This window comes from Rhinoraja longicauda, chromosome 16 (genome assembly GCF_053455715.1).
Source record: "Rhinoraja longicauda isolate Sanriku21f chromosome 16, sRhiLon1.1, whole genome shotgun sequence".
Classification (NCBI taxonomy): domain Eukaryota; kingdom Metazoa; phylum Chordata; class Chondrichthyes; order Rajiformes; family Arhynchobatidae; genus Rhinoraja; species Rhinoraja longicauda.
Window position 1 is genome coordinate 45,067,934 of NC_135968.1, and position 17,062 is coordinate 45,084,995.

General features: G+C 44.0%; 1 protein-coding gene across 1 annotated transcript in view; it reads right to left on the reverse strand.

Moving 5' to 3' along the window:
- The window catches only part of LOC144601510 (myoferlin-like), a 285,637-nt gene that overhangs the window by 148,582 nt on the left and 119,993 nt on the right, over nucleotides 1-17,062 (reverse strand). The window contains exons 21-26 of the mRNA XM_078413727.1: nucleotides 16,011-16,135; nucleotides 13,962-14,068; nucleotides 12,730-12,922; nucleotides 10,781-10,936; nucleotides 7,823-7,954; nucleotides 7,145-7,308 (exon numbers count right to left, since the gene is read on the reverse strand). Coding sequence (XP_078269853.1) covers nucleotides 7,145-7,308; nucleotides 7,823-7,954; nucleotides 10,781-10,936; nucleotides 12,730-12,922; nucleotides 13,962-14,068; nucleotides 16,011-16,135 — 877 coding nt within the window. The remainder of the gene's footprint in view (nucleotides 1-7,144; nucleotides 7,309-7,822; nucleotides 7,955-10,780; nucleotides 10,937-12,729; nucleotides 12,923-13,961; nucleotides 14,069-16,010; nucleotides 16,136-17,062) is intronic.

Genomic DNA, 17,062 nt, shown 5'->3' on the forward strand with positions numbered 1-17,062 from the left:
TGGAGACAGGCAGCACCTCTGGAGTGAAGGAATGGGTGACGCTTCGGGTCAACAGTCTTCTTCGGACTGGTTTAGCTAAATAGTAGATGAAGACTAGGTTAATTCCCAGAATGGTGGGACTGTCATATGTTGAAAGACTGGAGCGACTAGGCTTGTATACACTGGAATTTAGAAGGGTGAGAGGAGATCTTATCGAAACGTATAAGATTATTACGTTGGACACGTTAGAGGCAGGAAACATGTTCCCAATGTTGGGGGAGTCCAGAACTGGGGGCCACAGTTTAAGAATAAGGGGTAGGCCATTTCGGACGGAGATGAGGAAAAACTTTTTCAGTCAGAGAGTTGTGAATCTGTGGAATTCTCTGCCTCAGAAGGCAGTGGAGGCCAATTCTCTGAATGCATTCAAGAGAGAGCTAGATAGAGCTCTTAAGGATAGCGGAGTCAGGGGGTATGGGGAGAATGCAGGAACGGGGTACTGATTGAGAATGATCAGCCATGATCACATTGAATGGCTCGAAGGGCCGATTGGCCTCCTCCTGCACCTATTGTCTATTGTCTAAGATGTTTCCCCTCCCATTTGGGGCTGAGACAAACCAACGCTACAGAGAGATTAGAAAGTTCCCAATGTAACGAGGTTCCCCAAGTCACGGGGAAAACAAATCTGATTCTGCCAAAAGGAAATTGCTGCATAACAAATGCAGCATTAATTTTGTTTTTAAATTGGAAGGGGACAGCATAAGCTTGGCACCAGATGCTGGGAGAGAATCTCACTGTTCAGTCCAAGGTGAAGGGCAGGTCAGCCTCCAACACAATGAGTGCACAATTTTCCACTCACCAAGGAAGTGTAATGATCCAACGATTCACATTTTGATCTTAGTGCAGTTATTAAGAGGTATTATTCAGTTTGCTTTGTATTTTTTTGATTCAGTAATCAATTGCTAATTTCTTGTCTTTGGCATCTTAGAGGGGATCTTATTGAAGCATACAAGATTATTAAGGGATTGGACATGCTAGAGGCAGGAAACATGTTCCCGATGTTGGGGGAGTCCAGAACCAGGGGCCACAGTTTAAGAATAAGGGGTAGGCCATTTAGATCGGAGATGAGGAAAAAAGTTTTCACGCAGAGAGTTGTGAATCTGTGTAATTCTCTGCCTCAGAGGGCAGTGGAGGCCAATTCTCTGGAGGCTTTCAAGAGAGAGCTAGAGAGAGCTCTTAAAGATAGCGGGTATGGGGCGAAGGCAGGAATGGGATACTGATTGTGGATGATCAGCCATGATCACATTGAATGGCAGAGTTGGCTCAAAGGGCTGAATGTCCTACTCCTGCACCTGTTGTCTATTGTCTATTTGCAGAATAGATGTTCAGTTTAGTTTTAGCAGAGACTGTACAATGAGTTCAAAGTCTTTTCCAAGGTGGGTGCGTGAGTGATTAGGGAGGGGGTATGTGAGGCAGAAGAGGGAGTAAAGGTTGCATCTGGTGTAGATCTCCAACAGATTCATAATTATTGCATGCTTTAAATTAAAATTATTCACCATCAAAATCCGTGAAGCTGTTGTTAATTGGGAAGAGTAGTAATGAAGCCACAATTTCTGCTCTGTGTTGCCATATTCTGCCTCAGAGCAATTCCAATTTGGCCATCATCCCACTTCTCTTACATTCTTATCACACCCCTACAATCCATGATGCATACAATTCACAAGCTGCATTGATTAATCTATGCTCACCTGACCTCAAAACTCTTCCACATGCTCTATTCCTTCTTCCTTCCACTGCACAGAGATTGTTAGCCACACTCTCCAGGGTTTTAGCAAGACAGTGTCAACCATTCACTGCCTGAAAACGTATTCAAACCTCTCTTCGGTTATAATGCAAGGTAACTTCTCCCAAATACTGCTGCGCCACCGATCTGAACCCAGTTGAGCATGCCTTTCATATGCTGAAGAGAAAACTGAAGGGGACTAGCCCCCATAACAAGCAGAAGCTAAAGATGGCTGCAATACAGGCCTGGCAGAGCATCACCAGAGAAGACACCCAGCAACTGGTGATGTCCATGAATCGCAGACTTCAAGCAGTCATTGCATGCAAAGGATATGCAACAAAATACTAAACATGACTACTTTCATTTACATGACATTGCTGTGTCCCAAACATTATGGTGCCCTGAAATGGGGGGGGACTATGTATAAACACTGCTGTAATTTCTACATGGTGAAACCAAAATGTCTAAAAATGGCCTTTAAACATTATGGAGGGCACTGTAAGCAGTCCTAGTAACAATATTCGGGGAACTCAACTGTCCATCAACCAGTAGCCCAAAATAATAATTAGATCATGTTTATTTCCTATTCTGAAGCCATGTTTATATCCATGTGCTGCAATTTTATTAAGTAGTTTATTACAAGGCATTTAATAAAACACCTTTGCAAAGTCCAAGCACACATCAATTGCATTACAGTAAATATGTTACTTTTGCATAATTCGCCTGCCACATATTCCTGCTAGGTTTTCTTTATTAATCGACACTTTTGCAAAACTTGCACTTGCTGATATTTACATTATTTTTAATTAAAAAGAAAGAGCAGAGATAACTGGGTAGACACAAAATGCTGGAGTAACTTAGCGGGTCAGGCAGCATCTCGGGAGAGAAGGAATGGGTGATGTTTCGGGTAGAGACCCTTCTTCAGTCTGAAGAAGGGTCTCGACCCGGGACGTCACCCAACTCTTCTCTTCCAAGATGCTGACTGTCCCACTGAGTTACTCCAGCATTTTGTGTCTACTTTCGAGTTAAACCAGCATCTGCAGTTTTTTTGTCCTACAGAGATAACTCCTAGCTCTCAGACACCACTGGCAAATCTGGTGAGGATTTGAAACTCACTCATCCAAATCAGCTCGGCATTTAGAAGATTGAAGATTTAATTTAGAAGATTGAGGGGGGATCTTATAGAAACTTACAAAATTCTTAAGGGGTTGGAGAGGCTAGATGCAGGAAGATTGTTCCCGATGTTGGGGAAGTCCAGAACAAGGGATCACAGTTTAAGGATGAGGGGGAAGTCTTTTAGGACCGAGATGAGAAAGTTTTTTTTCACACAGAGAGTGGTGAATCTGTGGAATTCTCTGCCACAGAAGGTAGTTGAGGCCAGTTCATTGGCTATATTTAAGAGGGAGTTAGATGTGGCCCTTGTGGCTAAAGGGATCAGGGGGTATGGAGAGAAGGCAGGTACGGGATATTGAGTTGGATGATCAGTCATGATCATATTGAAAGGCTGGTGCAGGCTCGAAGGGCCGAATAGCCTATTCCTGCACCTATTTTCTATGTTTCCATGTTTCTATATTTAATATCTTAAAACACAAGACACACGCAGGCAATTGTGCAGAGGTTGCCTGAGAAATCCCAGTGCCTTTGGCTGTATTTGGTCGTGTGTAGTTTGCTGCCGCCAGCTGGCAGGGCACTGGCATTGTATCAAACTGCACTGGATCCCAGCTGACTGACAAATAAATCTTGGTCAGAGAGTGCCCCCTTCTGGGCAACAATGAAGTGCAGTCACCAACGTTGGAAAAATGGCACATCTGGGAAAGGTGCTAAAGGGAATTAACACTGCAGTTAATTCAGTCTGAAGAAGGGTCTCGACCCATTCCTTCTCTCCTGAGATGCTGCCTGACCTGCTGAGTTACTCCAGCATTTTGTGAATAAATACCTTCGATTTGTACCAGCATCTATTTTCTTATATTATATAACACTGCAGTCAGTCGGCAAAACAATGCCATTGACTTAAATACTTTTTTTTAAATGGGTGAGGGGGGAAAAAGGATAGGTTAAGACAAAGATCTAACAACCTCTGTGCCAAGCTTTATGATGTTTTTTTTAAAGGAGGCCGTTCAGTTCAAAAACGATGTATAGGAATGAACTGCAGATGCTGGTTTAAACTGAAGATGGACACAAAATGCTGGAGTAACTCAGCTGGGACAGGCAGCATCTGTGGAGAGAAGGAATGGATGATGTTTTGGGTAGAGACCCTTCTTTAGACTGCTCATTCCTTCTCTCCACAGATGCTGCCCATCCCATGCTGAGTTACTCCAGCATTTTGTGTCTATCTTCGGTTGAAAGACAATGGCAGCTTTCAGATAAATCCTCCACTTATTTCTTAGGAACCTATGTTCATTGACATGCCCATCAACTCCACACTTACTTTCTACTACAGACTCTTTCTCTAACCCACCCGTACCAATCCACATACAAGGCAACGTACAGAAGCCAATTGATCCAGCAAGTGGCATGTTTGTGGAGACAAGGAAATGCAGATGCTGGAATCTTGAGCAAAATAAAGTGTGGGATTAAATCAGTGGGTCAGGCAACATCAGTGAAGGGAATGAACAGGCGACATTTTGCGTTTCTTCAGGCTGATTGTAGTAGCGGCTGAAAGATGGAAAAAGGATTCTCCAGCAAGTTTGTGGATGTGCTGAAACGTGCCAGGGAGGAACTAAATAGAGGTTTTGCCAGTGTTGGCTGCCGAGATAGTGGAAGCAGAAATGTAATCTTCCAAACAATTGTAATCTTCCTCATTCAGAGAGGGAGACAAAAGTGAGCAAACCAAGGTCATTTAGCCCAACGTCTTTTGTTGGAAGCGTTTTAGAATAAATTATTAATAGCAGCACAATTGGAAGGTCATAATCCAACCAGGCAGAGTCAGCATGGCTTTAGGAAGGGGAGATCACATCTGGTTGTGTCTTGTGTTTTTGTACTGCTGGCTAAGTAATCTCGTTCTGAACGAATGACAAATAAAGCTATTTTGGATTTTTTTTGGGGGGATAAAGTTATTGCAGTCTAATGGATTCTTAACCAGATTGCATTAAGGGGAACTAATTGTGTTTGGACTCAGAGGCATCCAACAAGGTTCCTCACAGTTCCCCTCCCGCAACCTTCAGCCCAGAGGAAAACTAGCCCAAACTTTGCAATTGCTCCCCATAACTGAAGTCCTCCAAACCAGCCCGAGATCTTCGATTTCCTCCCACACTCCAAAGACATACAGGTTTGTAGGTTAATTGGCTTGATACAAATGTAAATTGTCCCCATTGTGTAAGATTGTGTTAGCGTGCGGGGATCGCTAGTCGGTGAGGACGATGGGCTGAAGGGCCTGTTCACGCACAGTATCTCCAAACTACACTACACTAAGAAATAAAAATACTGTTCTAAAGGGATGCAGGAGCACATGCATTTCAGACTGCATGCGCACAGTGAGTGAAAGCAAGAGGATGGAATGAGAAAGTGTTCACAGCTGATGGTATTCTGGGCTTCAGGAGGCAGAGTAATGAAAGCAGGGATGTTCGACTTTTACACCACATTGGTTAGCTTTGCCTGAAGTGTTCCATTTCTGCTCACTGCAATTATATGTGCAGTAGAGGGTCCAGAAAAGATGAATGGTTCTTGGGAGAGCGCCATAGTTGCAAAGATCGACAAGAGTGACTGGGACTTGTTTTTTGTGCAGAGAAGGCAGAAGGGGGATTGGATGGAAGTAAATAAAATGTTGTTGGATCTGGAACAGAGCAGGTAGTTTAGTTTAGTTTAGTTTAGAGATGCAGCGCAGAAAGAGGCCCTTCGGCCCACCGGGTCCGTGCCGACCAGCGATCCCTGCACATTAACACTATCCTACACACACTAGGGACAATATTTCTTTTACATTTACCAAGCCAATTAACCTACAAACCTGTACTTCTTTGGATTGGAGTAGACAATAGACAATAGACAATAGGTGCAGGAGGAGGCCATTCGGTCCTTCGAGCCAGCACCGCCATTCAATGTGATCATGGCTGATCATTCTCAATCAGTACCCCATTCCTGCCTTCTCCCCATACCCCCTGACTCCGCTATCCTTAAGAGCTCTATCTAGCTCTCTCTTGAATGCATTCAGAGAATTGGCCTCCACTGCCTTCTGAGGCAGAGAATTCCACAGATTCACAACTCTCTGACTGAAAAAGTTTTTCCTCATCTCAGTTCTAAATGGCCTACCCCTTATTCTTAAACTGTGGCCCCTTGTTCTGGACTCCCCCAACATTGGGAACATGTTTCCTACCTCTAACGTGTCCAACCCCTTAATAATCTTATACGTTTCGATAAGATCTCCTCTCATCCTTCTAAATTCCAGTGTATACAAGCCTAGTCGCTCCAGTCTTTCAACATATGACAGTCCCGCCATTCCGGCAATTAACCTAGTAAACCTACGCTGCACGCCCACCGTGCACGCCCTCGCAGAAAGAGGCCCTTCGGAGTGTGGGATGAAACCGAAGATCTCGGAGAAAACCCACGCAGGTCACGGGGAGAACGTACAAACTCCGTACAGACAGCACCATAGTCGGGATGGAACCCGGGTCTCCGGCGCTGCATTCGCTGTAAGGCAGCAACTCTACCGCTGTGCTACCGGATAGAGGGGGGTAATTTCTTTTAGTGGAGGCAAAGAGGACTAGACATCACAGGTATAAATTCAAGGGGAAGGAAGTTGAGAGTAATATGAGGAAAAGCTCTTAAAATGAACCGACTGTGGTTGGAGCCTAAAATGTACCAGCTAATGCAGAAACAATAGATTCCCTTCTGGCCTGCAAGAGGAAATTGAATAAATATGTTGGAAAAGACAATTTGCAAGGCTTCGAAAAAAGGCAGGCCAATAGTACTAGGGATGGAATACAAAGAGCTGGAGTAACTCAGTGGGTCAGACAGCATCTCTGTAGAGAAGGATTAGGTAACGCTTTGGGTCAAGGCCCTTCTTCAGACAGAGTCAGGGGACAGGGAAACGAGAGATATTGATACCACTGGGTTATAAGTTGCCACATAATAAGAGTGCTTCTCTCAATGAGCTGCACAAACACAAGGGGCCTAATGGTCTCCCACTTTGATTCTCGACTAAATACAAGGTTTGGTATTTTGGTTTATTTTGATCTTATCGTGTTTGAATAGACATCCTGCTTTTCTACGAGGAGGGGAAGAAAACAAAACAAATAAAATTAAACTAGCTTAAATATGCAAACATTTTAGCAAAAAAAAGATGCAGGTTGAAGAGCAGAATATTTCCGTCTTTCCGCTGTGAGCTGTGTTGGGAACCACATGAATGAAGTACAATTGTTTGGAGATAATTGAGACGGACAAAGGTCTGACCTTCTTTCAGGATCAACGAACCAGTCCCCTTCCCACTGCCAGCTTTTCGGGGGCATGAAGTTCTCCTTCTTCAGCTTGATTTTCCCAGTCACATCAGAAAACTTGTAGCGCCCCACAAGCCCACCAGTGCCCCATTTGCCCAGCAGCTGGATCTGGTTTTCATACTGCACACAAGGAGAAAAAAACAGGTAAAAAAAGACAAGTAGTAACACTAAACTACTACAGATGCCCCTCGACTTACGTTCCGATAAACCCATCGTAAATCGAAAATATCATGAGTCGAAAATGCTTTTAATGCACCTGATGGTGTGGCTGACTGGGAGCCGTGTCTCGCTGCCGTTGCCCGGCATCACGAGAGAGTATTATGACAAATAAAGCTCTGTATTCCTGTATTCTGTATTCCTGTATTCCTCCTGAGATGCTGCCTGACCCGCTGAGTTACTCCAGCATTTTGTGTCTGCCTTTGATGTAAACAGTGAACCTTGGGTTCTCCCTCAAGCTTAAACATCCACTTCACATCCGCCCTGCCAAGTCCACCTCTGGATCCATGTGGTTCAAAGCTAATCTCCTTTCATTGTGAAACAAGGACAACCTTTGTATCTGCCCGGAGGTGCTTCCCGATTTGTGGAGAATCTTAAGTACTCTGATTTTAGAACTGAAACCATGCTTCTGGCTTACCATTTCCGAAAATACACTGAAGTTTCCTTCAGAAAAGCTGTTGAATTTTTTCTCCAAGGCTGAAAGTCCAAGCCAAAATCGAACCCGCAATTGAGATGGTATTTTGGACCCTTTGCTCTTGTCTTCCAAATACTAGGAGAGAGATTAAGAAAGTCATTTTTTAAGCAAAATTCAACATTTAGATTTGCAAGTAATCGCCAGTAACCGCCCCCCCACACTCCAAAGATGCACATGTTTGGACGTTAATTGCTTTTGGTAAGGATTGTAAATTGTCGCTAGCATGTATGATACTGTTGGTGAACGTGGAACGCAGGTCAGCATGAACTCTGTGGGCTGAAGGGCCTGTTTCCATGCTCACAACTGAAAATACAAACAACGCGTGTTTAATGCAAGTGACAATTTGTCACTGGTTTTACCAAGTCAAGCTTTTCAGTTTGGGTTGTAATGGGCACCATATTTGGTAGGATATTGAAAAGCCTCTCTTCAATCACCAATTGCTTTAACTGTGTAGTTATTTGCTCTATCCTCCTTGTAATCAGACTCCAGAACCTTGCTTTACTTTCTGTTTACATCTTGAACTGAGGTAGAGGGTCAACAAAAATAAAATGTTCTGCAGCTGTTCCATGAGATCTTTGAACTTGGCACCTGGGTTGCTACATCTTCCTGAAATAACATTTGTGGCAACAGAAACACCAATCAGCTTCCCACCAACCTAATCTATGAGAAGTGCAGCTTTTATTCCTTCCGTCTACAACTCGCACAGCAAAGTCAATCATAGACTTAACAAAGGCCAACATTGAGTTGCTAAACAAGTTACATGATGACACTTGTGATCCATTGAGCCGACTGGACACAATCAGCCCACTGAACATTTCTTTCATTCCCGCCCTGCAGCAATTAACATGATCAGGAGGTTGTTTTCCTTTTAAAGATAGGTGCAGGAGGCCATTTGGCCATTCGAGCCAGCACCGCCATTCATTGTGATCATGGCTGATCATCCACAATCAGTATCCCGTGCCTGCCTTAAGTGTAGCTTGCATAGGGTTGTTTAAATTTGAAAGCAATGAACCTTGAAAATCAATTCTGAGGAACTGTTTGGTTCAGTTAAACCCCAGGAAATTATGTCAAAATAAATCTTAATACTTAAAAGGAAGCTATTATTGACTCTACTTAGCAATAATCTGAGCAGACGCCACATTTGTATTGTGGTTTGGTGTGTGGGTGTGGGGGAAGGAATCAGTTTCTGGTTGTGGTTCTTCAAAACAGGACATTTCACTCAAGTGAGTCCCGGAAGCGTTGTGGGATGTCAGTTCAACCCTACTTACTGATCTAACCTCAGGAACAGTGCGAGTTTAGCAATGTGCAAGAAGGAACTGCGGATGCTGGTTTAAACTGATGATAGACACAAAAAGCTGGCGTAACTCAGCGGGACAGGCAGCGTCTCTGGAGGGAAGGAATGGGTGACGTTTCGGGTCGAGAAATGTAGATAAATGTGAGAACAAGGAGGCAGATTATTATCGCAATGGTGTCAGATTTGGGAAAAGGGAAGTGCAACGAGACCTGGGTGTCCTTGTACACCAGTCACTCAAAGAAAACATGCAGGTACAGCAGGCAGTGAAGAAAGCTACTGGCTTGTTGGCCTTCATAACAAGAGGAGTTGAGTATAGGAGTAAAGAGGTCCTTCTGCAGTTGTACAGGGCCCTGGTGAGACCACATCTGGAGTATTGTGTGCAGTTTTGGGCTCCCAATTTGAGGAAGGACATCCTTGCTATTGAGGGAGTGGAGCATAGGTTCACGAGGTTAATCCCCGGGATGGCGGGACTGTCATATGAGGAAAGATTGGAAAGACTGGGCTTGTATTTACTGGAATTTAGAATGACGAGGGGGAATCTTATAGAGACGTATAAAATTATAAAAGGACTGGACAAGCTAGATGCAGGAAAATGTTCCCAATGTTGGGGGAGTCCAGAACCAGGGGCCACAGTCCAAGAATAAAGGGGAGGCCATTTAAAACCGAGATGAGAAAAAACGTTTTCACCCAGAGAGTTGTGGATTTTGAGGGCGTGCAGCATAGGTTTACTAGTTTAATTTCCGGAATGGTGGGACTGTCATATGTTGAAAGACTGGCGCGACTAGGCTTGCATACACTGGAATTTAGAAGGATGAGAGGGGATCTTATCGAAACGTATAAGATTATTAAGGGGTTGGACACGTTAGAGGCAGGAAACATGTTCCCAATGTTGGGGGAGTCCAGAACAAGAGTCCACAGTTTAAGAATAAGGGGTGGGCCATTTAGAACGGAGATGAGGAAAAACATTTTCAGTCAGAGAGTTGTGAATCTGTGGAATTCTCTGCCTCAGAAGGCAGTGGAGGCCAATTCTCTGAATGCATTCAAGAGAGAGCTAGATAGAGCTCTTAAGGATAGCGGAGTCAGGGGGTATGGGGAGAAGGCAGGAACGGGGTACTGATTGAGAATGATCAGCCATGATCACATTGAATGGCGGTGCTGGCTCGAAGGGCCGAATGGCCTCCTCCTGCACCTATTGTCTATTGAGAAGGCAGGCATGGGATACTGATTGTGGATGATCAGCCATGATCACAATGAATGGCGGTGCTGGTTCAAAGGGCCAAATGGCCTCCTCCTGCACCTATTTTACCATGTTTCTATGGACTAGAGTTTGAAGAGGTCGCACACCACACCATCTCAAATGCAGTTTGGGCTGAAAATAATTGTGTCTCCTTGCCAATGATGCCAATAACTCACAAATAAATTAAAACTTACTCTATTTAGCAAAGAAAGGGAAAACTTGAATATAATATTTCAAATTATTATACTATTATATCAGATCTTAAGAAAGCAATATTGAAATGATATTTGCAAAATTTGACAAAATGACAGCAAATAAATGCTTTAAGATCATCACTATAAGTAATGTTCGCTGTGACATTCCTGGTTACCTTCAAGACGATGGTCTGTGTCTTTCCACAGTATCTGCCACAGGCTTCTTCACTTGTGGTTGAGTAAAGCAGTTCATGAGCTGGAATCCGGGCAAAGGCAACCCGTTTCTCATCACATATCATCCATATGATAACATCAGGCATGCTGTTCTGTGGCTGGTGAGACAAATCAAAGGAAGGTCTTTACCATTTAATGTGGCTCGAGGCTTTTTCTAGCATATAGCCATTATCGGGACAAAAACTAAGCACTTCTTTTTTTAATTTCCTACTCAGAACATGGTATATGGCTTTTGAACGCTTTCTATTGCCTTTCAAAATACACATATGTGCTTTAAACTAGGTTTTTCCACAAAAAAGCAAATGCTTCAAAATGCAGGCTTTAACCTCGTACACACGACTCTCCTCCCTCTCCTGCACCAGCTTGCTCGTCTGACAAATTTAGGTTTTGTAGCAATTTCCTTCATTACAAACTTCTTAAATCTCCAAATTTTAACTATTCCAGGTCCCTCAGGTCGGCCGACTTGGGGCTACTGACTATCCCGCGGTCTAGGCTTAAGCTCAGGGTGACCGCGCTTTTGCGGTTGCAGCTCCTAGACTGTGGAACAGCATCCCTCTCCCCATCAGAACTGCCCCCTCCATCGACTCCTTTAAGTCCAGGCTCAAAACCTATTTCCACTCCCTAGCTTTTGAGGCCCTCTGAGGGGGCGCTGTGAACTGTTTATGTATGTGCTGTTATGTTTGTGTGCCATTGTATGTTCGTTCTTAGTACCTGAACTGATGTACAGCACTTTGGTCAATGTGGGTTGTTTTTAAATGTGCTATACAAATAAAATTGACTTGACTTGACTATTCTGTTCAGAACCGCACTTTTGGGCGGCACGGTGGTGCAGCGGTAGAGTTCCTGCCTTACAGCGAATGCAGCGCCGGAGACCCGGGTTCCATCCCGACTACGGGTGCTGTCTGTACGGAGTTTGTGACCTGCATGGGTTTTCTCTGAGATCTTCGGTTTCCTACCACACTCCAAAGACCTACAGGTATGTGGGTTCATTGGCTTGGAAAATGTAAAAATTGTTCCTAGTGGATGTAGGATATAGAGTTAATAAAAAAACAGGGATCGCTGGTCGGCGCAGACACGGTGGGCCGAAGGGCCTGTTTCTGCACAGTATCTCTATACAAAACTAAACTGGTGCAATGCTCTGCAGTTCCCACAAACTCACGGCTGAAACACTGGTCCAACCCACTGCTTTAACCTCAATCTTTGGATAAACTTAACATCACCTTGCTCTCCCGATTAGCTTTGGTATTAAATTGTACTCAATAGTATTTCTTTGAAGCATTCAGAATTGAAACACGCTACATAAATTAGATTTGCAGTGATCTTGCACTGATTTGCACTGATCTCCCGGTGGCCGAGCACTTCAACTCCCCCTCCCATTCCCAGTCTGACCTTTCTGTCATGGGCCTCCTCCAGTGCCATAGTGAGGCCCACTGGAAATTGGAGGAACAGCACCTCATATTTCGCCTGGGCAGCTTGCAGCCCAGTGGTATGAACATCGACTTCTCCAACTTTAGATAGTTCCTCTGTCCATCTCTTCCCCTCCTCCTTCCCAGATCTCCCTCTATCTTCCTGTCTCCACCTATATCCTTCCTTTGTCCCGCCCCCCCTGACATCAGTCTGAAGAAGGGTCTCGACCCGAAACGTCACCCATTCCTTCTCTCCCGAGATGCTGCCTGACCTGCTGAGTTACTCCAGCATTTTGTGAAATAAATACCATCGATTTGTACCAGCATCTGCAGTTATTTTCTTATACTATAGAAAGTTAGTTTTCAGTTAAATACAGATGTTACCCAAGCAATAATTTTTTTTGATGACTGGTGTAATGAACACTGTGCAGACATGAAGATGGAGGAGAATCCAAGATCTAGCAATTGGAAGTCTGACCACTAACCTCCTCAGCCAACGATTTGAGGTTCTCCAGCCAGCCTTCCATCTCAGGAATAGTTTCCTTGGGATCACTAGCTTCGTTTCGCAAGGTATTTGCAGAGTCAACAATAGCTGTCAGTGTGTTTACACGCAGCTTGTGGATTTGCAAATCGAGCTGGGTCACGTTAGGTTTCCCTTCAATAACTGGCAAGGGTTGGCTGAAATCAGAGGAGAGATTGTAACACAAAGCCCACCGAGAGAGACTGTCAACCCCAGCCAAGTAACCGAAGATAGACACAAAAAGCTGGAGTAACTCAACGGGACAGGCAGTATCTCTGGAGAGAAGGAAAGAGTGAAGTTTCGGGTCGAGATCCTTCTTCAGGCTCAGTCTGAAGAAGGGTCTCGACCCGAAACGTCACCCATTCCTTCTCTCCAGAGATGCTGCCTGACCCGTTGAGTTACTCCAGCTTTTTGTGTCTATCTTCGGTTTCAACCAACATCTGCAGTTCCTTCCACACATTTCATCCAGCCACCTATCTGTTAAGCCAAAAAAAAATCTACTGAACTTTTAAGAGTCGGGAAACAGCTTGTGCTTACAATGTTAATTAAAAACGAGTGGAATAATTTGAAGAAAGCAAACTTGTACTAGCAAATTGACCGTGCCAGGCATAGCAGTAGAGCTACTGACTTGCAGTGCCAAAAACCTGGGTTCGATCTTGACTACAGGTGCTGTCCGTATGGAGTTCGTACGTTCTCCCTGTGACCTGCGTGGGTTTTTTCCCCCCGAGATCTTCCGTTCCTCCCGCACTCCAAAGACGTACAGGTTTGCAGGTTAATTTGCTTGGTATCAATGTATAAATGTAAAATTGTCCCTAGTGCGTGTCGGATACTGTTAATGTGCGGGGATCGCTGGTCGTTGCAGACACGGTGGGCTGATAGGCCTGTTTCCTCGCTGTATGTCTCAAACAAAAAAAACTAAACTAACCCCATCTGTTAAACTATTACTTGGCACATTCGACCTTAAGACAGTATTGGATGAGGCACCGAAGTGAAATGCAACACTAGTTATGGCCCAATGCCTCCAGTGTTTATATATTTTCAAAACAGTAGATTGTATTCATGGCAAGAGTAATCTCAGATATATGCACAAAGATTTCTCCATTTCAAAATCATGTTTTGTCAGTTGCCCCATCAGCAGGCAGCACACAGCTTTCTAAAATTACTTTCATGACGCTGGGGAAACTTTAGTAATTTTACCTGCATTCTTCTATAATCTGTTCAACAACTTTGTACCAGAATTCAGCCAGTAGATCCTCTGCAACTTTGGCCTGCACAGCTGTCTTCAATTTTGTTAAGTTTATTTCCTAAAAGGAAAAATGTTAATGGAATTTTTTAGCTAACCGCTGAGCAAAGTTGAATAAAAAGCCAGGTTTAGATAAGATGGCTCCATACACATTAATGTTGGTGAACTCCCTCCAGAAGTGTTAATTATGATACCCATCTTTATTGCTATATATTAATCACATTATTTATATTGGGGTGTGGGGTGGAGAAAACACTGCTACAAAAGTCAAGGCAACTGTATGCAAAGGTTCTTGCATAGACACATAGAAAAAAGGTGCAGGAGTAGGCCATTCGACCATTCGAGCCAGCAGCGCCATTTAATATGATCATGGCTGATCATCTAAACTCAGTACCCCTTTCCTGCTTTTTCCCCAAATCCCTTGATTCCTTTAGTCCCAAGAGCTAAATCTAACTCTCCCTTGAAAACATCCAGTGAATTGGCCTCCACTGCCTTCTGTGGCAGAGAATTCCACAGATTCACAACTCTCTGGGTGAAAACGTTTTTCCTCGTCTCAGTCCTAAATGGCCTACCCCTTATTCTTAAACTGTGACCCCTGGTCCTGGACTCCAACATCGGGAACATTTTTCCTGCACCTAGCCTATCCAATCCTTTAAGAATTTTATATGTTTCTATAAGATTGCCTCTCATCCTGCTAACAAGGTCGCTCAAAGTTTGGAGAGAGTTGCTTTTTCACTAGGTGGCATTACTATTGATGGTACCTGTGCTTTACAGCAGCAAGAACAGTGTTGCAATTGCTTGTTTATTGAAGATTCAGTGCCACATTTAATAAGAAAGGGGCCAAGTACTTTGTTGGCACACTGATCAACACTCTCCATCAAGATTCACAGGTGGAAGATAACACACAGACAAGGTACATATGATGTGTTTGGTGGCACGGGGCTTGTACTCGCTGGAATTTAGAAGGATGAGGAGGACCTCATTGAAACTTACTGAATAGTTAAAGGCTGCGATAGAGTGGATGTGGAGAGGATGTTTCCACTAGTGGGAGAGTTTAGGACCAGAGGTCACAGTCTCAGAATTAAAGGACGTACGTTTAGGAAGGAGATGAGGAGGAATTTCTTTAGTCGGAGGTTGGTGAATCTGTGGAATTCATTGCCATAGAAGGCTGGTGAGGCCAAGACAATTGATATTTTTAAGGTAGAGATAGATAAATTCTTGATTAGCAAGGCTGTCAGAGGCCATGGGGAGAAGGCTGGAGAATGGGGTTAGGAGGGAAAGATAGATCAGCCACGATTGAATGGCGGAGTAGACTTGATGGGCCGACTGGCCTAATTCTGCTCCTATCACTTATGAAGGTACAACTTGATAGCCAAAGGTTCTAATCGCAATTTGGAACGAAAGAAAAGCATTTGCATTCTTCAAAACAAAGTAGAGAATGTCACAGGAAATGAGGGGCCTCAGCCATGAAGCTATGCTTGCAGTGACAGCGAAGGAGATGAGTGCACCCAATCAAAAAGAAGTTGGCATATAGTATCTTGGTGGCAGAATGGACATGTTTTCATGTTTTCTGACATTCAATAAAGGATGGCTGAAATCTTCCGAAATTAAAAAATACAACATTCCATGATAATCTGATTTCATTGACCTTTAACATTCAGAGTAAAAATTAATCTGTAGGGGAAGAAAACACCAGGATTTTTTTCACGTTCATGAATGATAGGAGCAGAATTAGGCCATTTGGTCTATTCCATCATTCAATCATGGCTGATCTATCTCTCCCTCCTAACCCCATTCTCCTGCCTTCTCCCCATAACCTCTGACGCCCGTATTAATCAAGAATCTATTGATCTATCTCTGCCTTGAAAATATCCATTGACTTGGCCTCCATAGCCTCCTGTGGCAAAGAACTGTCATTTGTTTCATCACAAACTGATAAGTCTTCAAAAATATTTCTCAATGACCAGGGGCGGAAATGAGTGGAATGAAACGTAAATGCTCACCATCCGTTCAACCACTTTTAGCAGGACGTTCACAGAATCCAACCTGTGACTGATGTCCTCCCAGTAGGATGTCAAAGTCACTACAGGCTTTGTGCTCGACCACGGCAGAAAGTAGTAGTAGTTACCTGACAAAAAATAAAATAATGATTTAGGTACAAGACCTACCCATGTATTTCTGACACTGTGTCGCCAAGCCCATACTGCTGTCTGCTCTGATCCTAAACGCTGTTCCTTGACTCTCAAAGCTTTGCCATTCAGAGTGTACCGCAGCAACTTACCAAGGCTCCTCAGATAGCACCTTCCACACTCACGCCCGTTAACAACCGCAGGAAAAGAACTGCAGATGCTGGTTAAAATCAAAGGTAGACACAAAATGCTGGAGCAACTCAGCGGGTCAGGCAGCATCACGGGAGAGAAGGAATGGGTGACGTTTTGGGTCGAGTCTGAAGAAGGGTCTCGACCCGAAACGTCACCCGTTCCTTCTATCCTGGGATGCTGCCTGACCCACTGAGTTGCTCCAGCATTTTGTGTCTACCTTCCCTTTAACAACTGGATGGGCAAGGATTGCAAAAGCATGGGAACACTTCGAAGTTGTTCACCAATCTACACATTATTCCTACTTAAACTATTGGAACTAGTGGAACACTATTCTTTCCACTGACTAGTCGAAATCTTGGAACTTCCCCTCTCACATTGTGGGTATACCCACACCTCAAGCACTGCAGCTCAATACTAAGGGCAATCAGATGTTGCAAAGCCCACATCACTCAAATTAATTTGTGAAAAGGTATATACACAAATTTCATTCATTATGAGTCACACTGTCTCCAAGCAGCCAAAAGGATTTAAAATACAAGGTCATAGGGTGATACAGTGTGGAAACAGGCCCTTCGGCCCAACTTGCCCCAGCTCCACTAGTCCCACCTATCCCTCCAAACCTGTCCTATACATGTACCTGTCGAACTGTTTCTTAAACGTTGGGATAGTCCCAGCCTCAACTACCTCCTCTGGCAGCTTGTTCCATACACCCACCACCCTTTATGTGACAAAGT